Source organism: Pieris brassicae, chromosome 13 (assembly GCF_905147105.1).
Source record: "Pieris brassicae chromosome 13, ilPieBrab1.1, whole genome shotgun sequence".
NCBI classification, from domain to species: domain Eukaryota; kingdom Metazoa; phylum Arthropoda; class Insecta; order Lepidoptera; family Pieridae; genus Pieris; species Pieris brassicae.
The window spans coordinates 5,640,443-5,667,422 of record NC_059677.1 but is presented as its reverse complement, the minus strand read 5'-3'; the positions used below and the strand labels follow the sequence as shown (position 1 = coordinate 5,667,422).

The following is a 26,980-nucleotide window of genomic DNA, read 5'->3' as shown; positions in this document are numbered from 1 at the left end:
CCTTTTTTTTATTTTTTTTTATTTACACTTCGTTACACTACAAAATTAAAATTAAAATTAACATAATTAAATCAAAAGGAGGGCAACTGGCGGCCTTATCGCTTACGAGCGATCTCTTCCAGGCAACCACTGTGAGTAAAGAAATGTATTAAATTAGATAGGCAAGTAGTGCAAAATACATGTAATACACAGTTATTAAAACAAAAACTAAACAGGAATAAAATATTAAAGATACATTAAAGAGTAAAAAGACACATAAACATTTACTGAATGGAAAAAACCTATGTCGCATAAGCACAGGAACTCCGCGCTTTCTTTTAGATCATTCTACATATCTAGGCAAAACTTTGGAAGCCTGGACCAGAATTGTCCGCTTTCTTCCAGCAGAGCATACCTGTTTGATGAAAGTTTACAATATTTGCACATATTTTCGAAATATGACCGTATAAAAAAACACCTTTTACAACTTGGTACTAACTAACAGTTGTTGCTACTTTTAATATTTATTAGAATAATATAGATACAATACAAATATAGGAATATACACAAATGTATTAAATCCACCAATTGTTTAAAAAAATGGCATACTGGGAGTATGGTGATAAAGGTGCCACTAAAATGGGTTTCCATCACTGATGACTGCCTAAACCGAATGCCGGTTTTTGTCGAAGTAAAGGGAGAGAGCGATTGAGAAAGAATGAGAAAGGGCGAACGAAGCATGAAGCAAATAGCCATGGAGCCAGAATAAGGAAGAAGCAAGTGAGAAAGATCGAGAGAGAGGAAGAGAGACCGAGAAACAATACACGCTATTGGTTGATGTATTCGTTTAGTAGTTATATATTAGAACTTTAGGTGGTAATTCTGTCGCATAACGTCTTGTGCAGTAAACGCAGATTTTTTATTTATTTATATTATCATTAGCACGTAAACAGTCTGTAAGCAGTGTGAATATAGATACACAAATACAGGGAGTGATCATATACTGGTACATATCATCTATTGGGGCTTTTACTTTCGGAATAATTAATTTACTAAGAAGTTTCACTTTTTTGTACTTTGTACGTACGCACTTTATTTTTAATTTAACTTTTACTAGGGCCTACTTTTTAAAATATTTAATCATGAATAGTTATTAAAATTATCAGATAAAAGTATAATATCAAATCTAAATAAATTTTGATGGAAAACTTTAATGGCCGAAATGGCACATTTTTTAAAATATTACCATTAAATCACCATTTTAATGCCGTGACCTTAATCAAAAGATCACAACATTCAAATTTATGACTGGGAAATGGATTATAAATTATTGATTTTCAATATCATATTCAATCTCCCAATAAGCAATAGTAACGCAAGCTTACTACGTAAATTACCGATTTTGATTTCAATCTTGAATTTTAATATCATGATAAAACAAAATAATTCCACTGATATTTGTACTGCCAGCCCATTAATTAATATAAATTAGTCTATCTATGTGCCTAACACCCGCCGAAAGAAATCGTGTGTAAAACTGGCATGTTGTAGTGTCAGGCACGGAAGGCCTGACCTACTTGCCTGTTAGAAGTTCATGAATCAGATACAAAAATCTGAGACCCAGATCTTAAAGGAACTTTACAAATGTCGATACTGCGAGCGTATGCAGGAGCGTATTAACCATGATATGTTATAAATATATTTATTTATGAACACTTCAGAAATATAATACATTTGACATAATTAAAAAAAAACTGGCGGTCTCATCGCTTTTCAGCGATCTCTTCCAGGCAACCAATATAAGAAAAAAGAATTAGATAAGGCAAGCGAAAGATGTGTAAAAATATTTATTTTTTATTTGGACCACATAATTAGGACAAACACATGATGTAAATTGACATACATACAAAAATACTAAAAGCGGTGGCGTCCCTATAACGTGACACGACCAGCGAAATCAAGTAGATACACTAAACAGTGTTTATACAAACAACCTTAAAATGAAAAATACAAACTATAAAAGAATTAAACTATTTGAACCAAGAAAATAAATTATCGGTACTGTGCCCTAATTGTACTCTTAGCGGAGGCCAGAGAACCATGAAAAATGTCAAAACTCTGTGCAATTTCATTATGGTAGCGACAAAACCTATTAATTGGAGAGTTTCTGCCAACGTTTGTTCGACATTGTGGGATGTGAAAACATCTTCGATTGTATAAACGACTCCCGATCCGAGGAACTTGTATGGATAAACGTTCAAAAATACATAAGACATAGACAAAACGAATGAAGCATAACATTGAAATTAAAACATGTAATCAGTGAACAAGTCAACATTAGTAAAAAGGAGACACGCAAAGAAATTCACATCAATCACGATAACTAAAGATCAGATTCACATCAGTACGAAAGTTAGGGATACGATGTGGACAGGTAGTTTGTGCAGAAGAAATTTAAAGGAAGATAGAGAAGGAAGCGAATAGGGACAGGAAGTGAATTCCATAGTCTCACTGCAGGGACCTTAAAGGATTCGCCAATAAAGGAGTTATGAGATGGAATTTCAAAGATCGTTTTTGAGATAGGAAGAAGTTTTAGGATTGAACAGGATGATATATAAGAGATGGAGAACGTATACCAATCAGCCAAGCCGTTTACGGAACGTGTCGGTTGTCGGTTGTCGGTTTACGGTCGTGCTTATTTATTACTAGCAATGCCCCGCGGTTTCACTCGCGTAGATACAGATCTCTTCGTAGTGGAAAGTCCACTAAGTCGGACTATATATATGTTAGTTAAAACATTAAAGTTTTATTGAAGTGAAACTTCTCTGTGCATGAGGGATCTTTATGGATGAAAGGCAATAATAATAATATTAGGGTCACGAAGATGTGTAGCGTTTTTGTCGTAGAAAAGAGAGGGAGAGATTGAGACCGATTGAGAGAGAGTGAAAACGGGAAATCGAAAGAAATAAACGCTATTGGCTGATGTATTCGTTTAGTAGTTACATATTAGAAGTTTAGATGGCAATTCTGTTGCATAACGTCTTGTGCAGTAAACGGAGATTTTTTTATTTATTTATATTATTATTATTCAGTGCTTAGTTTGTAAACAGCGTGAATATAGATATACAAATGCACGGTCTGATCATATACTGTTACATGATTATCTTTTAATTACTTCTCTACAGATTATTAGATACTTACATTCATAATCTAATCAATAAACAGAATTTACTTTACAACGAATATATATATCTAATACATTTTTGATTTCGTAACATAATTAACGCAGAATTTCCGACATTAGTAAATTTAAAATACTCCACAGGTATCAAAAATTCTTGATTTCAAGTAGGTAATGAAATATTTTGTTTAATCAGTCCAGGAATTTTTAGCTTGGTTATGGTAAATTGTTAAAAATAAAAACAAACATTCAAAATGCAAAACTTTCTTTTTAATATTAGAGCAAAGATTCAGCATAGAACTTCAGTGTCTTAGAACTTTCCTATACACAACATTTGACGTAGTTTTGTTTTGTGGAAAAATAAACATGTTTCGGAGTTGCGACTCGGGAAAGGCCAACATGCAATTGCCCAGTGGTAAAACATTATTTTTATAGATATTGATACGTTCTATAATACCGTACAATTTTTTTTTCATTTATATTATTGCGTTTTTGTTAGGGGTACCTATTTTGTTGAAAATGTATATAGCCTATATCAGTCAGTGAAGATGCAACATTGTAATGGTGAAATAATTTTTGAAATCGGTCCAGTACTTTTTGTGTGGAAACATTACAAACATACACACAAAAACACAAATGTTTTCTCTTATAATATTTGTATAGATAACGTAGTGATAACAATAATAGGAAGTGTGTCATCTAAATCTAATCTTATCGGCCTTTAATTAATTATGTACAAATATAAATATTCTGTTAGTTAATTTATATAAGACATATAAAAAACATCAATTTAGTATGGATTATAAGAATGAATTTTTCAATAAAACAAGCAAGTATGGGCCAGCAGTTTTGGTAATCCTCTCTTCGCATTTGGGGTCGCCCATTGCGCCCTTGTCTAATCCAGGATGTGACTAGCTTTGTTCATATGATATGTTCACAAAAACATACATATTTTTATGTTTATCTATGTCTACTTAGACATGGGGAGAAATTGACTGTACTAAAAATTTATCTGGAACTGTATAGGAAAAACACCTTTGGTATGGCAATCAAGGTTTACAATTATTTACCAAAAACATTAAAAGATCCGACTACAGTTTTTAAAATCGACTAAAGTTACTACTTTTGGAAAAATGTAAATCAGTAAATGATGATTATAATTCATATTAATATGATAACGTATAATATATGCAGAATGATCCAAATAACTTAAGAATTGACTAATTGATATGAAATACTCACACATATTGTATCTCAATGCGACGTTAGTAAGTTTACAATCTTTAGAATGTAAGTAAAAAATGTAACTCCTAGGACAAATTTGTACGCCATTATGGGTGGCAGAATATGCTAACTTTCTACTATATTATTTGTGTACCATATTCTTGCAATAAATAAATAATAATTATTATTATTAAATAAATATTATTAAGTCACAGACTTGAAATATAACTTAAAATATACTTTATAAACCATAAAGAGGCTGCTTTTTTATTGCTATTTAAGTCAATCGTGGCCGCATAGATGTTTGACGAATATAATGGACATATATTATGTAATATTCTCGTATGTGATTGCAAATATATCAGCGTATAAGAATCCCCGTTATACTATTGCGACATCCGGCGAAGATGACAGAAAACGTGAGCATTCATTATTTTTTTTGCCTAAAAGCTAACTTTATAACCTCAAGTACTTAACCAACTTTTCTGGGATGTAGACCTCGTAATTTTCATTCGAACGTAAGAAGCTTGCTTTGAAAGTTGTGGTCTGACGGAACAATGTATATCGCTAAGATTTTTTATTAATAAATTTTAATTGCAATTCTTTGATATTGTTTTGTTAGCCCTCCCTCGAAGGCTGACAACGCTCCAACTAAAATGGGTCATTGAACTAGTCTTTTGGACGTCCAATCGTTTGATACAAGTTTTTTTTATAAAGGATCCCTACATACTAGCCTATCGGGCACGCAGTCAGGCAGATATGTGTGTGTGTACAATATAAGGTTTAAGACGTTTATGAGCAAAAAATTACAGAGAACGATCTGTCGATCGATGACACAGCCTCAGTTAAGAATCTGTCACTTAAACACTTGTTTATATTGTTCAATTTATGTTTTTTGTACAGTAAGTCTTATAAGTTAATGTATGGCTCTTCGAGCCAGCAAGAAGCATAATAGGCAGCCGTTACAGACGATGGTTAGTGTATAACCCTGTTCTTAAATACGGTATAAACTACATTAACGCCCCTCGATTTAACATAGAAATAAAATCTCTCTAAATAAATTGGCTTTGGTTGGCTTAGCTTGTTTTCCATACAATATATACGCCCTACATAGCATTACACCCACTCGCAATAACGACTGTGGGCATCATGCATACGTACTTTCTAAGGAATCCGTTCTTTTGTTTACAAATTGGTATTGCTAGCACATGCTCTATTACGAAGATGCCTTAATATCGCAAGATAAATGAAATAAGTGACAAAACGTAGACACGTAAGAAGTGAAACTTCTTTATGACCTTATTTTTCAAAAAATGATCTCCTATATGTAACTTTACATAAATTGGTTAACTATAGTTATACATGAATACAAATAATACAATTATTTCATTTTACTTTATTACTACTAAGATTATTACAGAATTTCATTAATTGTTTATTAATACTATCGTTGTTATCGATATTATATATTTTTGTTATTAATGGCTTCGAATCTCTTCGAATCAAACGTGGTAGGGACAAGAAAGAGATGGCACGTAACGGAAAATGTGACGCGTAACCCAAAAATGTGACAGTAAATTCCAACGCCGATAAAGAAGTTGCATTCAAAATACAACATAGTTACTATTGTAGCAAAAGACGTCTACAATAACAGTCTACGCAAACGAATTGTTTTTTATGTAATAACTAACACTAGTCTGAAATATTTTTTTCTTTTTTTATACAGATTTTTCTTCCTTCATTTAACGAGAACTCTTTGTAACGTCAAAATATAACGTCCTTTGAGTGTATATAGTTTACACTGTATATCACAGGGGGCTGACGTTCAGCTTAGCTAATGTTAAGAGATACCACCCATGGACATTCGCACTCGCATTTACACAAAAAGAACACAGAGAGGTCTTAGAATTCTCTTTTAAAGAATTGGTAGGATTTTTTAACCGTTATTGGTTTTTGATATGTAATTTAAATAAATTTAAAAAATACTGGTCTCAACAAGCCATAGCCAACCATTAGGTCATTGTCTTGTTTTCAGAATTTACGTGTAAATATTACGAAGACGTCGACAAGCTGGCAATGAAAGGTTATTTCAAAATGAAATACACACCTGTACAACATTCACGAACAACTATAACAACGGAAGGTACCGTTGAAATAGGTACTGCTGAAAGTTTATTTGTAGTTTAAACTGTTATGTAATTTATTGACGCGACGTGTATTTGTGAAGAGGTTTTTGTAATTTTGTTATATTAACTGTTTTTATACGGTAGTCCATGTCCATGTCAACGAGAGATTACGTTGCGTAAAAAGGCCAGGGTCACTGATGAAACTTTTGACCAATTCTGGTGACATGTAGTATTATTACTTTAATTACTTTCTCGTCTGCGTGGATTTGGTGTATTTTGGTTTTGACCTAAGTCGAATTTCTGCAATTTTACTCCAAGAAAACACAATTTGCGTGTTTTCCGCAAAAAACAACGCTCTTTGTCGATACCTACTCCTCTTTTCGAAAACACTCTTTTTAAAGTCGCTGCCAGCAACGGAAGACTGGGCGTTGACATATCGAACGACGTTCAGCTTTAGTAATTTGGAGGGAAAGGCTAAATTAGCGTTCAAGGAGCTTGGTGTGCTCAGCAAGGCGAGACGGTATTTCACTTCATGCCATCGCTTGCCACTGTATTAAGCGCTAATTCGACCCCACATGTAGTACTATTCTTACCTCTGGAGCTCCCCAATACCAGCAGAGCTACGCTCGCCAAACCGGTTAAAACCGAACTGTCAAGTCCCTTCAGAACATCGGTCACGATGGCCTTCAGGCCTGTCAATGATTAGACTCTTCGAGGATTCTTCTTTAGGTCGGACGACAACCACACCGTTCCACCACAATGTGTGTATCAACAACGTATTTGGCAATACGCACACGATCACACACCACCTGAATTTCTTAGTTAAATGTATTTAATAACTTTTATTAATATTTTTCTTTCGTAAGTATTTGAACCTTTTATACCTATACCTATATCTACAGTATAGGCCTATACTGTATTATGATTTTTTTTATATTATAAGGGGATAAACGAGCCTACTGCCGATAACGGGCAGTCATCACAGCCCATGGACACCCATTTTTGTCGGCGTTTGATGGAGAAGTACACTCTAAATATGAATAGTTAGAGGTCGTATCTCTCAGGAAAGACTCCCATCGGGAGTCGATTACACAGTTCGCTAGTTGACAAAACAAATGCCCGCTTTCCACTGCGAGCGGAACGGACCCATTACGGACTCCGCTATATTCGTAACGATGATTTTCATACATGTGCTTTCACCAAAGCAGAGAGGAGCGGAGCGGAGTGAGCAAGTTGAAAGAGTCACATACGAGTTTAGCGAGTTGAGCGAGTTTCCTACGGACTCCGTACGAATCTCGCTGAACTAGTTTTATTATATTTCATTTCAATTGCTTCCACTGCAAAATAGTAAAGCAGAGCGGAGCAAGCGAGTGAAGCGGAGACCGCTGCGTATGCTCGTGAAACTAGTTTTTAACGGAGTCGTCTTGCAAATCGTTTTACATTTGTAATTAATCTCCTTTTGCGGAGCTTCCTCGAATGTGATAATTGATATAAAATCTTGATTTGCGCCGGATATGCTTAATATAATCATCTTTATTAGAAGAATCGGACATAGTGAAATTTACAAAAACGTCTTGATGCTACGAATACCCAATATTGGTGCTCAGCTCCCCGCTCGCAAAAGGACGCAAAACCTGGATGGATGGAGCGAGACCTAGGTACCAATGAACGGAGTAGTCATTTCCCGCTTTCCCGAAGGCGAAATTAATTACAATGAAACCTGGTTAATTGGGATCTCAAGGGACCAAGACATATGTACCAATTATTGAGGGTTTTCAATAATCCAGTTTTCCAATTAAACAGGTTTAAATTTATAGTTGTCTCATTTACAGAGGTCGAAATGTGCCGTTATTCCATTGTTAGAGGCGGAAATGTTAATAAAAATGCGTATTTTTGATATTATGAATTTAATGACGTCGAAAAAAATACGAAGTTTATGACTTAAAGTAATCGGTTATGTTTGTTTGTATTTGATTGCTAGTTGCTAGCAAAACATGAGATATGTAGTACTGACAATCAAAGCATGCGCGAAAGACGACGAGAAATGTATGTAAACAAACACGTCAAAACGTGTTGAAACCTGATTCATTTGTCTCACTTATACAGGTAATTGAGCTACAGAGTCTCAATTGTAGAGGTAAACATCGAAAAAGTCTTAGAATTGAAATCTTATTTAACCAGGTTCAAAAAGGTCCCATTAACTGAGGTAATTTAATGAAAAAGAACCGGGACTTCGTTGCAACTCTCAATAATAGAGGTTTCTCATTTATCCAGGTCCCACTTAACCATGTTTCACTGTATTTTAAAACCTCTTTCTTAGTGGAAGGCAATAACTAACTGACGTGAGACTTATCTTAAATTATCGTGATTTATGTCTTTTTACTTTTTACTTTCTATTTTTAATGTATCATCTTTTTAGTTTAGTTAGTTTTTTTTTGTTCCTGTTTAGTTTTGTCTTAATAACTGTGTATAACATGTATTTTAGCACTTCTTGCATATCTTATATAATTTAATACATTTTTTTTCTTTACTCACAGTGGCTGCCTGGAAAAGATCGCTCGAAAGTGATAAGGCCGCCAGTTGCACTTTTGATTTAATTATGTTCAATATTTTTTTATAGTGTAAAGTGTTAATAAATAAATAACTATTATCAGTTCAAACTCCGTTCCGCTGGTCAAGTATTTCTCGCTCAACACTAACGCAGTGGAAGGCGGGCAAAGGTGCTGTTAATGAAAGTTACCAAAATCGATGTTTTCCATCTTTAGTATAATTGTTTTTTTTTATATTTATAATTTATATTAGCTTACGAAATAAATAAAGAAAACTTGATAGGTTACACACAAACGTAACATTTGTGTATGTAAATGAGATTCAAGCGAAAGAAAGTGCGTAATATGACGTTGTTATCTATGCCTTTGATTCTATTATCTACTAGCGGACCCGACAGACGTTGTCCTGCCTTAACTATGAATATTGATTTCGAATTGGTATAATTAACTAAAAATGCTTTATGATATACAACATTCTTTGTTTGTTTTTCTGGCGTATATAAATAGTTTTGTTGGTATTCTGACATGGGAACAGACGACATATAACTGGCCATGTGAAGAACATGGATTTTCAAGATTAATCCCACAAACAATTAGCGACTGTAATTATTTTATATGTATTTCATCAATATAATAACTCCGATCGAAGCATTTGTTTTAAACGAAATTCATTTTTCTTACATCCTCTTTGACGATATTTGCAGCACGCATTCTGGAAGTTTCTTCATTTTTTCTTTCATAAGAACCTACTCCAGACAATAACAAACACAACAGAACAATAAATTAGCGAAATTGTTCCAGGCGTTCACGCGTGATGCCGTGACCAAGGAAAATAGGGATTCATGTTTTTATATATACATTACTCGTAAAAGTTAAAGCTCTGTCCTATAATAATGTTGTCTCATGTCCCGGTACCGACTGTGTAACTTTAACTAGAACGTGCGCCTCGTTAAGTTTTTGTATCCAATTGCCAAAAAGTCTGGTGTTCCTGGCACTGATGTCGCAAATTTGATTGAAATTCAATATTGGACGTTGCGATTTTTATACCTTTTAGGAGTTACAGAGGACCAACGCTGTATTTCTGCATGTATCAAATATATAGAGTTAACGTTTTTTTATTATATATGAGTGAGTATAATGTATGAGTGTGGTAAAGCAAAAGGGCTCATTTTGGCTTCAAGTGTGCGATGTATATATATATCTATACTTAACTAATGTTAGGTTTGTGTTTAGCAGTAAAGCTATGGAATTCACTTCCCGTTATCCCCGCTATTCGTTTAGCTCCTTCTCTATCTTCCTTTAAATCTCATCTGTACATAACTGATGTGAAACAGATCTTAAATTATCGTCATTCATGTGCACTTTTTCTTTTTCAGGCGTCGTTTTTTTTAGCTTTTTGTTCCTGATTTAGTTTTGTATAAATACATGTAGTATTATATATTTATTGACATCTTGCTTAATTTATCTAATTTAAAAAAATCTCACAGTTGCCTGGATGTTGTCCGTCTTTTCATTTAATTATGTCAATTGTATTATATTTATATATGCAACGACTTCATGCATACACTTCACATTATACATTGAAATTCACGCCCTCTATATTTTCTCAAGATTGCGTTAAACATTCATTACAGATCCTTACCTAAAGTTTGAAGGGGATGTCAATGTCGCGCTGTTTGGAAATGCTTCAATTGAAGGTAATTCAAAACTATCATACTAGATGGCGCCAGCGACAAAAATGTCTTAGTTAAACTAGAGATAAGTCGAGTAATTATTATCTATTATTTTATATAGTTTATATAAAGATAACTTTTCTATTGTATTTATTTGTCAAAAAGCATCACTCGAAGTTTTATCTAATATAAGCTGACCCGGCAAACGTTGTTTTGCCATGTAAATAATTTCTAGAGAATTTCCAAACCTTCTCCTTTGCTCCCCTTCTCTATATATATATCAACCTATATCTCTCTTTCAAGAGCGTCCTTCTGTAGATTAAAATTCCTGCGCTCAACTAATAAGATTTACCTGAAAATGGATGAAAAATAGGTTACAACTTAGGTTCATGGGTAAAATACAGTTCAAATCGAAGTGATAACCCCAATGATTATGACTTCCTTATGTCAAGAATAAATTTAAGACATAGTTTACGCTATGGGTGACTTTCAGACACGAGGCTCAGTTAAATAGATACATGTTTTTACACATCTTAATTTAGTAGAAACTCACCCAGAAACAATTTGCACATTCTAGCTATTCTCGGAACTATATACTACTCTGATACTAAAATATACTAAAAAACTGATTTAGCAGAAACTAAACGATACTAAAACAGAAGAACGGAATACTCCTCTAAACAGATCTCTATCTGCAGTAAACGTTTATAGGACATGAGAGGCTGATCTATTTAATGAGAGTCTCCATGTCTTCAGGCGTAACATGCTACAGCCATTGTTCCCTCAGCAATAACAATTGCAAAGAAGAAGATTACAACTTTAACTGTCATATGGCAATGTTCCTTTTCTCTTTTCTAATTGTAATGTTTCCCATTAAATATTATGCACACTTGTCTGCATGTATTGTTTTTTGTATGTCGTGTCTTCTCTGTAAGTGTTTCGTACATCATAACAATACTTAAATTGTTCAGGGAGACTAGAAGAAAAGACGAGATCGGACCTGACAGATAAGAAAGCAACAGCCCAGTACATACATTTTCCATGCGGAAAATTGTTTCGGTATTATTTTCCATTCCCTTACACAGTTTGTACAGTAAGTATGAAACTATTAATAAATGTATAAATACAATATAAAAGTTTAGCTGTCTCTTGGAGATTTGCTGATACAGGTCCATCTTCACCGTTTAATGCCGTTCTGGACACGGCAAATGAAACAAACAAACAGTTGCTGTCCTTTGACGGCTTAGACAAAACTTAATAAAGACGAGTGGAAACTTAGAATTTAATTAATGTTTTAAGTTTCTCTTTCACACGTGAAACGTTTCGTTTCTGTCAATACGCCGTTTATTTACGAATCTTCCTGAAGCCTTTTGACATATGTATTAATATGTTTTAAGAGCCGAGCTGGTATATAATATGAGCGGAGTTCATCTACCAATGTCAGAATATCTACATCGCGGTTACTGCAAGCTAGACGAGACAAAAGACTACATGCAGACAGCCGTGAATGCTTTCGCCATTATACTAAATGGAGATCTGGATGACATTGAACGATTGTCATCCGAATATGTTCTTCGTTCAGTGAGTGATTTGTTATCAAATTTTATTGTCAATAGAGGTTTTATAAAGAAGAGAAGAGAAGTAAGTGTAGTGTTATTGCGAGTGTGGGTCAAAAGAGCATGAGACAAGGACACGTAAGGGTGTGCTTAAGTGGTGTGGTCATTGAGAAAGGAAGGAGGCTGTTATCGGGTAGGGTAGGCCAATGGATGATGTCGAACAAAACCAGGACTTACTAGAGAAGGGACTAGTTAAAAGAACCCATACGAGCATGCATGTCATGAAAGTGAAAGATGTGAGAGAGGTATGTAGTGATGAGCATGTGGAAATCCACTGTCCGGGAAAAAGCATGAAATGTGTTTTGTGTATTTGTTTGCCCCATTTCGACGTCATAACTAGGTTATGATGCCTTGACCACACGTTGTCTTCCAGGCAAGAACAATATCCATGATGAAATTGCCGAAAGAAAAATTAACAGCCATGTGGGATGTTGTCAAAGGTAGAAGAAAAACAATTGATATAAGTTACGAAACTTTGGAAAAATATAGACCCCTTTTCAAATATATTAATGGGAAGGAGATAGCACGATTGAATCTCAGTGATCCGAAAATACTATCGTTTATTGGTACACACGCGGAATTGGACAGACATCAGGTGATGATAGATAAAATTAAATCAATCAATTGCAGAAGGACCTGAAACCCTTTTTTGCTAGCCGAGGTGAAACTGTCTTAGCGCAAGTGTGCAGTGTAGGCTACACATTAGAGTCTCTACTATTCTATCTCGTCACTCCCCATCATTTTTCGACAGAAGGCAGAGCAAGGTTGTAACCTACTACAGAAGCAAGATTCTGTCAGGTTTGAGACCACCGCGAACAGCATTTTAACTGTTTACCATTCTTTTATTCAATAATCTGAATCAATGAATTGATAAAATCGATGACTATGATCTGTCCTCGTCCACCCATAACCCTTCAGCATGCTGTTTGGACTTCGACGTCACACCACATCACTCTAGCGTAAGGAAACATCGTTAAAGGCGGTAGATATTTTGAAAAGGCGTCCGTAGGCTCTCTAATTCTAAAGCGGCTCGCTTAACGTCAAAAATTAATTAATTAATTATGTCATTTATTCATATAGGTAACACAATGTACACTTATGAACGTCAAAAAAAAAGAAATATACATAAAATTAATATTTACTGCCAGTTCTCAAATCAAGGGCGTAGAACGGAAGAGAAGAACTGGCAATAATCTCTCCGCCACTCTTTATAATCGCCAACTTTTTTTTTGTATTACACAACGTTTGTAAGGAGCTGCAACCATCACACCATGTTCCACATGACATCAGCAGGAGGCATGATGAAATAGGAGCACGCACTTACATCGTCAATTATAACTAACATCACCGCATACACGAATTCAAGTCCACCCGTTCACGAGTATGACGCATGGCCAGCTATGGCCCCCTCGCCGTATTTTAGGGAGAGTGACAACCCGACGCATGGACGCTGACCCGACCAATCTCATATACAATAAATTAAGACTAATCCTGTTTTGTTTTCAGGTCGGTGTGATTGCCAGTAAATACATAAGTATAAATACGAAATGGTGGGAGCCGAGAAATTTAAATTTAATGAATAATATACTATGTGGGATCCCTATGACGTTCATGAGGCAATTACCTCAGAACACGTTTCTGCAATTATCACATCAGGTATTTCAATATTTTATTCACCACTAGATAGTCTTAGAAGCATGAAAAAACTAATGAACTTTGTAACAACTTTGTGATTTTATCAAAAAATATACTACAGTATTGATCGTAGGTATGGGTTTTTTTTACCGTCACAGTTTTTGTTTACGCGTCACATTTATCCGTTACACGCCATCTTTTTCTTATCTGCGTTTGATTCGAAGAGATTCGAAGCCATTAATAACAAAAATAACGATAACAATTACAGTAATAATTAGTACAATTACAGTTAATGAAATTCTGTAATAATCTTAGTAGTAATAAGGTAAATTGAAATAATTGTAATATTTGTATTCATGTCTATGATAATAAAAGCCTTTTGTTAAACTTTATCTAATTTAACTTTATTTAACAAATTTCTGTAAAGTTGCATATAGTAGATCATTTTTCGAAAAATAAGGTCATAAAGAAGTTTCACTTCTTATGTGTGTTTTTATTACATAATATTCATGAAAGACTTGATCGTCCGCTTCTTTTTTAGCATTTAAGCGGTTGTCCTAATATATAAAAATACCCAAAAAAAACGCAAAATCATCGGAAATACAGGTTCTTAAATATTATATAAAGTCATTTAAAAGATATTAAAACATGAAGTATATTGAGTTGGATAAATGCTAACCAAAATTTTAACTCCTGCTAAAATATAATAGCAATGTCGTTTTAGGTGTTCTATCACATACATGCCTGTGATCCTTTACAACGCCGCTTCTATCTTGCTTTTATGAGTGGAACTCAGGTCAGTACGAATAAACTTATCTACCTATTATATCTTCCTTGCTATTATGATGTTATAAAGTCTTTCCCTGTTCGTTCTATATTAAAACATACATAATCTATTTTGCAAACCAACACAGTAAGGAGAAACCCTAGCTCCTACTTCGTTTATTTGACTTTTCATAAGCGCCAGTGTCGGATTAAGCCAGTGCAGGGCCTGTAGCAAATTCTATCAAGGGGCCCTTGGTTTGCTTTAGGTTCTCAAGTTTAGGATATTGAATAAAACAAAACCGTTACCAACAAAATTTATCTGGATCGGCAAATTGAGCGATAGTAACACTTTCAATATAGACTTCTTTAAGCAAATCATGCTCTATATTCAACAAAGTGAGATGATAAAGACGTGCTTAAAAAAATCTAAAGATATCGATTATAACTAAACATTAGAACATTACGGTAAAAAGTTTGTAAAATACCTACTCATTTTTACGATTTAACGTGACTAAATTGAGATTTAGTTTTTTTAAGTGGAAGCGAAGCAAGATATATTACGCTCGTAATATATTTTTATTGCGGTTACGTTAGAGAGCGGGGCCTCGAAATTCGCGGGGCTGTAGCATTTGCTACTCTTGCTATATGGCTAATCCGGTACTGATAAGCACAATTAATACTTGCTATGAAAATAGCGCAAAGAAACCAACGTGTCCTAGATTCAAAATATAAGTATCCGGCAAGCTAAGCACTTTAAAAATGATCGAATATACGCTATTACTATACGCTATAAGCTGGGACTGTACCAAGGACTGGACCAAGTGTTGTAGCCTATTAATCCTTCTAGCAAGACCAGGTTCTTGAATTAGAAAACATTCACAAAATAAACACTTTTACGATTTACATGTTTATTAGTAATCATAACAGTTAAATATACAGTATTTACAATAAAGTCGGTTTACTGAAGATAGTTGAACGTGACAACGTCATAAGAAAATACTGATGGAATGGTTGCTTTTTCAAAAGAAAATTTTAATTATCTTTGTTTGATTGATATTTTGTATGGATATAGAGAAGGAGGTAAATGGAAATCACAATTGAATTGATTAAGTTACATTTATTTGCACGCATATATACAATTAAGTATGTCACGTTTTTTTTCATCACTCACTCAAGTAGCAGAGAGACAGATGTCGAACGCTGCCGAACCACGCTTCAAGCCTTAAATGGAATGCCTCAGAGCCAGGTAACGCCGCAGGAGTCATGTTTTTTCGTGCGTGGAGCCGGCTCCATCGAATTATAAGACGTTGTCACGTCAAAAAAGGTTTGGTCCCGGTGGCAGTATACCTTTAACGCTGGCAGCATTTCTTCTCTATATTGCTCTGTTCATGGTCAACGGTATCATCCGAACAGTCTTGCAAGCAGCAATTGTTATAAAACACAAGTTCATAACAATAAAAAAAATATCTCCTGGTATATTATTATAGCAATGTTTTGTTGACGTCTTTTAAATATATATTTTTGTAGGGTTATCACATTTATAGGGGTTCTGTTAATTTTATGATATGAATATTAAAACGACGTTCGTATACAAAGTTTTTAGCTTCATGATATGTATAGCAATAAACATCTATAATAAATTTCTGTCTACTTAAATTTTATTAGGATAAATAATATAATTCCATATACACTACGTCAGTGTTGTTTGCTTTTTTTTTGTTAAACAAGTCAAGGCTTCTTTTATATCGTAATTTATATAAAACTTAAAACATAAATATGAAAAATTAACTCATACTGATTAATTATAACAGAACCGAAATTACTACCAAGATATAGCTTTTGAATGGTATTTGTAACAATTAAAATGTTAATCTATTAAAATATGAAGTATTTTCTGTCCAAACTATTTCAACGATATCAGCCTTTCTATAGAAAAATACAATCATGTTTCTTACCTTGTGGGAATCTTTCAGTATATATTTTATAAAGGATTCTATTTTATATATTAAGTCAATATAACAGACATCTGATCAGCGTGAATGGCGACACGATGTCTGAGTGTCAATGGACACAATACTTTGTCACCTATATGTTATTTATGGGTAACATATTAACATTAACGCGTGGCCCACGCCCCATATATGATTTTGATTGTTTAATGGGTATTAGAAATTTTATTAAAATTATTCAGAATTTGAATTTCAGTTTTTCAATATCTATTTTAAAAATTTGTATACTGTTGTAACAATTTCCTAGTGATTTCATTCCATTTAAGTTTCTTAAAGTATATAGTTTTTAATATTAAAATTATGTATATTACATAGAAGAATAAGAGTTTTAAAGTGGCTAAGATGGGGCACGGGAAAAAAGGTTGGGATACACTGCTCTACGTTATAAAGATGTAAACATTCGGTGCAATATACAAAAAATTAGTTTTTATACATATTGTATGAAAAGTGATATTTTGAGTTTATGAAATTCTTGTATAGCGAGTTTGCGTTAAAAACTTATATATTTGCCAGGTGTTGGGCAAGTCATACAGCTGGAGTGCGAGTGACGTAGCGAAGCTTGGTTTTCTAATGGCTGAAGTGACTGGACCAGATTTAAGTTCTATCAATCCTAAATCTATGGCTGGAATAACTTCTAAAGTAAATAAATAAATCAATGGCGCTACGAACTTTTAGGTCTGGGCCTCATTTCTGTAACTGTTTCATGATCATTTGACAATCTAAGGTACAATGAGACACAACTTTTTTGGTCTAAGACAAGGGGGATTTCTGACGATGTTTTCCTTTACCGTTCGAGCCAATGTTAAATGCGCACATAGAAAGAAAGTCAATTGGCGCAAGCTGGGGATCGAACCTACGACCACAGAAGCCACTATAATCAAACTTAAAATAGATTTAATTATAACAATTTTTTTAACAAAACAATTACATGGCGTATAACATCTCAAACTCTGCGTAAGGTGTGTTCAGAAGCCATTATTAATATATTTATGTTTAAAGGTGATGCTGACCATGTCGCCACATAATTTACAATACCTAACGGAGGCGCAACTCAAGTACTTAGGGCAGAAACCTCTAAATATATTAGCGAGAAAACTAAAAAAATATCAAGACCAAATGCAAATATACGAAAATCGTGGAGCGAAAATGATATCACCATTATATCTATTAGTTTATTTAATTTTATTAAATTTTATTTAAACGTATTAGAGTTTATCACAATCATATCTCAAACATGTTTGTTTTGACAGACATACTTAAGGATAAATCTCTGAAGCTCAACCATGAGGTGAAGCGTGTAATCGTTAGCGTTTCGTGATAAAAGTTAAAAGGATCCAAGGGAATTATTTTACTCGACGCGTTATTAAGGCTTGTCTATAACGAAAATCGTAAAATCGTTGCAGTTTTTCCCTTTTCTGTTAAGTTGACAATTCTATTACGTCATTATATAGCTATACGTAAAGATAAAATAAAATAAGTATACACTAGTTCGTATGGTGGTCTCTCTGCTCTCTCTGCACTCATATATTATATGTGGAGTCTGTGGAATCGGCTCCCGATAGGGAGTCTTCCCTGAGAGATACGACCTGAAATTGTCCCTCAATTCTACTGTTTGTGGAGAATTATTTACATAATTCTAAGTTTTAATAATAATACATAGCTTTAATCCGTTCAAAAATTGTTTTTCTTAAGGTTAAAAACTACTGAGTTCTACCAAAAGAGAACGAGAAAATACTAAAAATCTATTGATTTCTTTTGCTTCAACGATAAAATAATAAAAATAACAAAAATAACCATCAATTAAAGCAATCCTTTTTTTCATTAAATGCTAAATTAATATATAATTTAAAAATTTAAAATTGTCATAAAACTATTTTTGTCCATACACTAAAGCGGCAACATTCTTATTGTTAAATCGATTTTGTCCTTGAATTTTGACCCTATTAATATAAAAACATTCTTTCCACTATGGCGTTTGACAAAAGTAATATTGTCATTTCTTACAAATCGAAACAAACTGTCAAACGTTTTTTGCTATTCGCATCACAGATTTGTCTGACTTCACTCCAAAATTTATCCAAAGTTTGAGACGTCAAACGAGAAGTTGTCAAAAAATTAGACACGAAACACCTAATTTTAATTCGCTATACTCATTGTCAACAATTTGCATGTTTTCTGTTGCAACTAATTTAGTAAACCTGTCCAATATTCTTGTCAGAGTTCGAAATTTACTATACACTGCTTTTTGTCGATGAACGATAAATCCTGCAAAAATATCTTGTACTGGCAGTCTGCAGAATTTGGTTATCCAGCTCGATCAAAAATGATGTGAAGGAATACTTCAATTTTAGATCTTATTCGAACATCATTTAATGGTTTCAAGGTTTTATTACTACGTTTGTGCCCAGGTACATATTTGTAGAGGAAGAAAATGCATTCTTAAATTTGGATCTATTGACCGAAGCGGAGTGAACTTCAGTCAATATACAAATTATCTTTATAAAGCAACTCAAAACTCGAACTCATTGTATGTCTGTTTCAATTTTGTGAATAAGTCTCTGATTATTTTGAAAAATAACGTTAAATTTCGTAGTTATGGGTAAAAGCCATCTAAAAAGTACAGTTTTATCTGATCATTTCGTTAACTGCCAAATTTCGTTAAATTCCATAGTTATGGGTAATATAAAATCTAAAAAGTAAACAGTGTTGTTTCATCGTTGTTAAGGTGATCAAATATAAATTATTGACAAGTTGCATTTGCATTTATTCCCTAAAAAACATTTTGAAAATGAAGTTTTAATGCTGACCACTGTTCTATCATTCGATGATTGCATTGATGTAGAGAAATCATAATGACGAAGCATATAGTGAGTTGGAGTGTCAGTAAAATTGTGAAATTCGGCAAACTCTCTTTGTCGTTGGCTACATGAAAATAGCATCTTTGACAAACAACAATAGAACGAGGTAATTTTTTAACGCGCAGGAGGCACACCTAATGTTAAGTCTCGCAAGTGCGTCGCCGGTACTTTAAGAATTGGTACGCTCTTTCCTTGTAGGCTAGGAAATACTTGCGTGGGCAGCTGGTTCCACATAGTGGTGGTGCGCGTAACTGCCTTAAGAAACGCTCAGTTGTTGAACAACGGATTTCGAGGTCATAGGGATGGTATTTTTTATTCTACATTGATGTTGTACTTATTAGATGCGATTGAGTAATTAATTCGTGAATAAAACAATTACTTATAACTTATATTCCTTTAATTTTTTTATCGGTGGCAAATGTAGTGTGTAGCCTCCCAGACTATGCCGTGCCTCCAGCTGAAAGAAATCGTACCATTATTCAGAAACAAGTCAATTCAGAATCTTTGTATATTTGTTTCGAATAAAACAGTTTAAAGATTAAATTTTCTGATTTATTATCCTATCATTTAACATACCTTATCTAAACTGATGATTGTGTTAGATTTTAATTTTTACAAGCCAGAAACTTGATGCGCGATGGGAGTTACAGCTACTATTAAAGTTTTTACGGGGAGTAATCCTAGTTCTGCAACTAAGTTTATTTGTACCAAACGGCTAATTAAGATAGCGAAAACGATATTTGCCGTCCCCAGGGACAGAACGAATATGTGGGACGAAGACAGACAGTAGCGACTGCCTATTACTGTCTCCGAAACGATCGAAATTTATTATATATACGTTCTCAGTGCGAATTCGCAAAAACAAAAACGTTGCGTTACTATAGTTAACAACTATCGCATTGGCTCTAGGCTAGTATATTGTAATACCAGAGGCGCAACCACCTTTACAAGTCAGATTTCTGTGTTTCATTATCATGTTCAATCTAATAAGAGAGTAGGTAATCAAGCTTTTTGAATCTAAGGGAAGGTTTTCTCACGATGTTTTTCACCTCAGGGATGAGAACATACTGTAGCCACTAAGCCAACACTTGGCCAGGTTGTTAGACCTATATACGTAATACAATACAATCTCGCTGACCACCTACCACCATTAGAAATGCTGAGTTATGTGAATAAATGTAATTATTTCTAGATACATTCGAGTTTCTAATTAAATATTTGATTATTCGGCCATACTCCGAACATATTCCAAATATAATTTCAAGCAGGCGCTTGATGGGAACCCGAAAGTAAAGCGGAAGCGTGGCAATCCCTAGCGAAAGAGTCGGAAAGACTTGGAGCGAGTTGACAGACAACGCGATGGAAACTCACCGTGAATGCACCCCCATCTAGAGGTTATACGACAAATCAAGTAAATTATATAGAGGAAAATCTATTTATGACTGCCCTAAGACCCCTATAATCCTGTAATTCCCAAAACTAGTTAAGGTACTGTGGATAAATCGTCTGAAAAATCACTTACCAATAGATTGCACCAATCTGTTTGAGTGCTTTTAGTTTGTGGTCTGTCAAATAATTTATTTTTATCGAAAGCACTTGTATTTGTTGTAATTTCTTGATTTGGTAAAGATGTACTTGCGAGAGGTATAGAAGCTTTACGAGCTTTTACAATGACCGTTTTACTATTATGTTCTTCTACTGTGTCAGTCTCCTCTATGGGTATAACATTGTCATCAACTTTTTCGTTTATGTTTTCATATACCTTTCCATCTTCGGTTTTTGATGCAGAAGGCCTGCAACTACAGCAAATAATTTTTATTAAATACAAACCTTTAAGAGTATCATTTGGATCGCTGTAGCTTTCAAAACAAATGGTTAAAAAATTTAAATCTAAAAGTAAATAGAATATTTTTATTTTTTTATAGTATAGGGGAGCGACGAGCCTACGGGACGCCCAAAAACACCAGCCATCGCAGCCCATGGATATCCATTACATTGGGTGCGTTGCCGGTCTTTGAAGATATGCTCATTGTTTAAACAGTTGAAGGTCGTATCTCCCAGTAGTGACCTAGTGAAGCGGACTGTGGAAGACTTCCAGCCATCATTTTTTTATTATGGTTAACTTAAAACAAATAAAACTCTTTAGAAAAGTAAAAAGATGTTCGTAAATTATAATTACCTATCCACCTTAATAAGTCCTTGTGTGGGTACCAAAATGAAATAATCTTTGTCTTTCTCATTCGCCAAGGCAAATACTTTATTATCCGTACGGTGACTGCTACATGAACAGCGAACAACCACAACTTTGGTATTATCAGATTCTGTTTTTGACATAACTGGATCGATTTTTTCATTAGGCTTCTCTTTCTGAATATCTAACATGGATTGTACAGCTGATTTAATACTAAAACATTTCTTCAATTGCATATTATTAATAGAATTTGTTCGATTATTTACTTCAATATTTAGATTCAAGTTAAACGTACACTCCTTTGTTTGTTGTAGTTTTTCATTTACAGAAACCCAACTTTTCTGAGTGCCTACATCTTTCGTTTTCATTACATTATCAACACTCTCATTTTGACCTAGATTAATTAAAGTATTATCTATTGTATTGCTTTCAATTTTCATAGTTATATTATCATTAGCATCTTTCTCTACGTCTACTATCATAGATTCCGTTTCACTCACAGGATTCTTGTATACGTTATTATTTGTTTTAATTTTATTAGCATTTTCATTTTTCTCCAGAATAACTTCAAGTCCATTGTCACCAGTAACATTTGTATCCTTCGTAAGTTTTTTTGCTGACCCTGACGATTCTGTTTCTAATATAGCGTCAATGATAGGTGTTTCACTTGGTGTTAGACCCTTTTTTATAACAGATTTATCAACAACACCCAAATTTTTTATCAAAGAACTATCTCTCTTTGTTGACGCGTCCAATGGTTTTCCCGAATTGTTTCCTTTTCTTAGAATTACTTTTGTTGTTAGAAGCTTTCGTCTTTCAATGAGGTCTTTTGATAGAGATGAACTTCTACTTGATGGTTTTGTTGCTGTTGACGGATTATGTTTTGTAGCTGTGCTGATCTTGCTGCATTTACCTGTTTCAGTCTGAAAAAAGGTTTATTAACAGCTTGAGTAGCTAGTTTCATTACACCGATTTGAACTTCTGGTTCGTTGCTGGTAATAACGTTTCTATAGTAAATTTAACGTTCAACTGTTTAAAGAAAACGGATTACAATCAACATATTCAAAGGATAAAAAGTTTAATTCAACATTCAGTGTTTTTAATAAGCATGATTTCATCGTATCGTAAATACGATTTGAACTCAGTACTTTACCGGATTACAAAATTTTACTAATGGTTGTAACCTGTTTACGTCATAGATTTTAATAATAACATGACCAGCGAGTGACCAGAGATCAAACCAGCTAATTAACTAAAAAGGGTATTTAACATAAGAAAGTGTCCAATAACACTATTACAGTATGTACTTAGGTGATGATACTCTTGTGTTTTATCTTTCCACTTATTCAGAATGTAATTGGGTAAAGATTGATGATAAGTTAGTATTAGGAACTAAACAAAAGTATCTATAGTGGGGCATATATCTGTGGCGATAAGTCAGAATATGATAAATGCATTTCATTACTATACAGGACAAGCAATTAAATTATTAAGACATCTTGAAGGCACTATTAAAGTATGTAACACTCGATATATTAAGTCATATTGAGCAAAAATGTACTTATCATTTTCTGATCCATGATCACACATATGGTACAATATCTTGGTGTTATTGTTTCTGATTAGTTGACTAAAGCCTTGCCTTAACTTAACTGCATTTTCACGATAAGACATAACATTAAGTATTTCCCTGTTCGTTTTGCTATTTTTAAAACTTAAACATACCGTTGATATAGAATCATCCCTCACTGGTTTGTTGGTAGATGTAGTAATCTCTAAGTTTCCACTAACGTGAATCTTTTCTGAAATTTAAATCTTAATAAATATAATCACTCAAGTATCCCTTAACATCAGGTGAGCTTCTTGTGTTTGCCCCTTGATGAAAAACATTAACATTGGCTGTCATTAATTTTTTTTAACTATCGTATGTCACACGATAGTCATAGGAAGTCATAGTCAGGAATAGTCCCAAGTGCCTAGTACGAACAGGAATTATCTATGTAATTCGCCAATGTTTCGGAGTTATAGCTAACTGCAAAATGATTTATGAAAATGTAGAAATTTTCCACCTTACCGATGGTGTGGGGATATATTTAATGAAGTGGGATAAACTTTATTTAGCAGTAGTAACAATTTCTTTTTTATTTTAAAATATATAGTAAGGAGCGGATCTTCTAAAGGGCTTTTGGGCTGCAGCACGGGGCCCCGAGGACACAAAGGGCCCCCAGTCCCAACTGAAAACTATAGGCGATATTTCAAATTTAAAGAAATAAGGTTGGAGTCCTGATCCGAGAGCCACACATATTCACGATCCACCCGTGGTTTATGTAATGTATAATTTCAGTTTTCTTTTTAATGGACTTAATTGACTTATGTTTTCTGTTTCGTATATTTTGTTCAACAACCTGTTTTGTATATTGTCTAAATGATTTATTTTCTAATATGTATATGATGAATGAAACTCAAATGTGTTGCTGAACTATGTATTTTAAGAAACGTTTGTTATTTTACTTTAATCCTATTTATTTTATAATTCAAAATATTTTTTTTCTTGTTTATGGCTTTTATTTATGGCAACTGGGCACAAGGTACTTTGCCAGTGTCGTGTAGATGGAGAAGACTCAAAATATTTTAACAAAAATAATATTGGAATTTAAATTCAAAATTACAAGTTAAATGACAAGTCAAAATTAGCGGTTTTTCCACAGACTAACAAACATCAGTTAAAACAATAGATAATCGAAAATCTAAAGAATTTAATCTAAGAAATATAATTGTTTCTTTACTTTACTAATGAATAAAATGAAACGTACCATGCACTGGATTCCTGATGCCACTTAATATCTTCTCTTGTCTCTTTTCCCAAGATCTATAAGATGATTTATATATTGATAACACCAAGTTCAAGATTCAGAGCTGAGCACTAAGTACAACTCCCGTATGTCAAATACGTATTAATTTGATTTAAGAATGATTCATACCTCGAAGCCTTTAGCAGATACTTATCATATCCAGACTGTATGAAAGGATCTGGCGGCGTCACAGCTACGTACGCGGCATCATTATGTAGTTCCAAAGGTCCCTCCACTTTTCTTCCTTCTATTGTGTATAACTCTATCTTTGAATGTCTATCGAAATTTAAAACAGAAAAGGCGATTTAAAATATCGGCCTAGAGTTTTATACCAGTTCTTTTAGCTAATAAGAGGGGTGATCGGCGAAAATGAAGCCTATTTTGAGGCTATGACGGCAATGTACCACCCTTTTGTCGTAGCAATTCACACCATTTTCGAGTCCCTATTAACTTCTGGATAAAATTAGAATTAGTTATCAAGCAGGGATTCAATAAACACGGTATATTCTATTCAAGTTACCCAGTAGTTTATTAATTATAACCAGTAAAATATCTTAACTTTGTCAGTCACTGACTGACCGAACATCAAAGCTCTTAGGCACGTGTAGTAGACATCAAGGCTTCTAATTAAAATTATAACATATTGATATGGTCACTATAGGATTTTGTTAGATTACCTAATTACGTAATACCTTAAGGCAGAAGGTCTCTTGAGTAGGGATTGAATTAGCCGACTTGGTATTACATGGATCTCTATTTTTTAGGTAGAGGAAATGCGCTGCGCGACTTGGTTATTTTACAAGTTATGTTTCCGGCTATTATTAATATACGCATTATTGTGTTAGATAAGGTAGACTTTCTGTGCCTCCCTCCCACGGACCCCGCGAACTACTTCCGCGGGATTCCAGTCTTGTCGTGGCGGGAAGGCTCAGTATTGGCGGCACAGGGTGTATATCTGTATGTGCTACCAAAAAGCAAATGGCGCCACGGCGCTATTAGCCGCTCCCGACGGGTTCTTGTTAGAACCATGTCCTCTACCCGGGCGGGTCCTCTACCCGGTACTCTTTAGGTATCTGGGCGCTTTCGGCGCTTTGCATTATGTCCTGTTCGTGTCTCAATGTGCTTCCAACCTAGTGGTGCCTAGCTATTTGTATTTTCCCTTTCCCGGGAGTGGTGTATTTGTGTTGGTGTTATAAGTATATAGTATATATATAAACACAGATGTGTTTCCTTCTTCCTTAAATGGGCTGGCGGAGAGTATTACACGACCGTCTGTGTTCTTGTGTTGCTTCCGAAAAAATTGTTTCGACAGATACCAAACCGAGTTATTATACGCCTTAAACCAATAAGACTGGCCTTGATCTATCTGTGTATACACTTTCACATACACTAAGCAAGAAATACAAACGTCTAACATCCAAAACTGATTAACCAACGACTATGTAACTTATGACAATTATTATCAATGAATCGCAGTATTTCTTCAAATACTTACAATGAACCATACTGTGAATGGGCAAGGAAGCTCACTGTCGAATCCCAGAACTTTAAATCATCCGCACACAAGTGATACTTTCTCGGCGGTGAATATTGTTGTCCATTCGAAAAGATAAATATATCCATTGCATTCCAATCTCTGAGCACGTCTGGCACTCTCGCTTCAACCATATTTAGAACTGTAAACGAGAATTTGTACTATTCAATCCAAATTGTTCGAATAAATGCGGCAAATTGACGTTGGTATATTGTCAAAGTATCTATGCTTAAAGTCAGCTGTCACTCAACAAAATAAGATTGGCATTGGAATACAGAACATACTCAAAACTTTTATTCTATATTTTAAGACGTACTTTTTGTGATGGTGCATTTTCACATCAAAATAGTGTGATCTAAAAATATTTAAATGTCATATACATGTATGTATACATATTTCCTCCCAGACACAAAAAAATTGTTTTAATTTATATTATTAATTTATTTTTATTATAAATAGATTGAAATGGCAATTATTCATATTTTTAACGGAAGGTTTGGCAATTAGAATTAAATTGGTTTATTAATGTATTTGATCACATTTTGACGAAATGAAGTGCCATTTTTGAAATTAAATATAATTGCGTTGTGTCTGTTTTTAGCAAGGTTTTAATGACATCTTGTAAGTATGTGTATAGCCTAAATGTTTTTCCATCTATGTATATAACCGACTTCTATAAACCTGGAGTACTATATAGTTTTTTTTTATATTTTAAAAACTGCGCTATTTGCGTATTATTTATAATATAATGTAATACTTTTCACCATCCCTATTGTCAATAGAGGTTA

The 26,980-nt window shown here is 34.0% G+C and overlaps 1 protein-coding gene across 1 annotated transcript; it reads left to right on the top strand.

Annotated features, from left to right (window-relative positions):
• Positions 1-4,696: 4,696 nt before the first annotated feature.
• Positions 4,697-17,957, top strand: LOC123717864. The gene is made up of 10 exons (XM_045674113.1): positions 4,697-4,803; positions 6,420-6,527; positions 10,694-10,756; positions 11,704-11,791; positions 12,130-12,313; positions 12,722-12,943; positions 13,855-14,004; positions 14,708-14,779; positions 17,271-17,396; positions 17,757-17,957. The coding sequence occupies exons 1-10, from the start codon at positions 4,701-4,703 to the stop codon at positions 17,955-17,957; spliced, it is 1,317 nt and encodes a 438-aa protein (XP_045530069.1). The 5' UTR covers positions 4,697-4,700.
• The last annotated feature ends 9,023 nt before the right edge of the window (positions 17,958-26,980 follow it).

What these genes read in the sequence shown, in the direction of transcription:
- LOC123717864 (XM_045674113.1), top strand. Translation starts at nt 4,701, where the DNA reads ATGGACATATATTATGTAATATTCTCGTATGTGATTGCAAATATATCA. An exon ending in CGGCGAAGATGACAGAAAAC is followed by an intron (nt 4,804 to 6,419) that starts GTGAGCATTCAT and finishes TCTTGTTTTCAG; the next exon opens with AATTTACGTGTAAATATTAC. An exon ending in TGGCTGGAATAACTTCTAAA is followed by an intron (nt 17,397 to 17,756) that starts GTAAATAAATAA and finishes TTATGTTTAAAG; the next exon opens with GTGATGCTGACCATGTCGCC.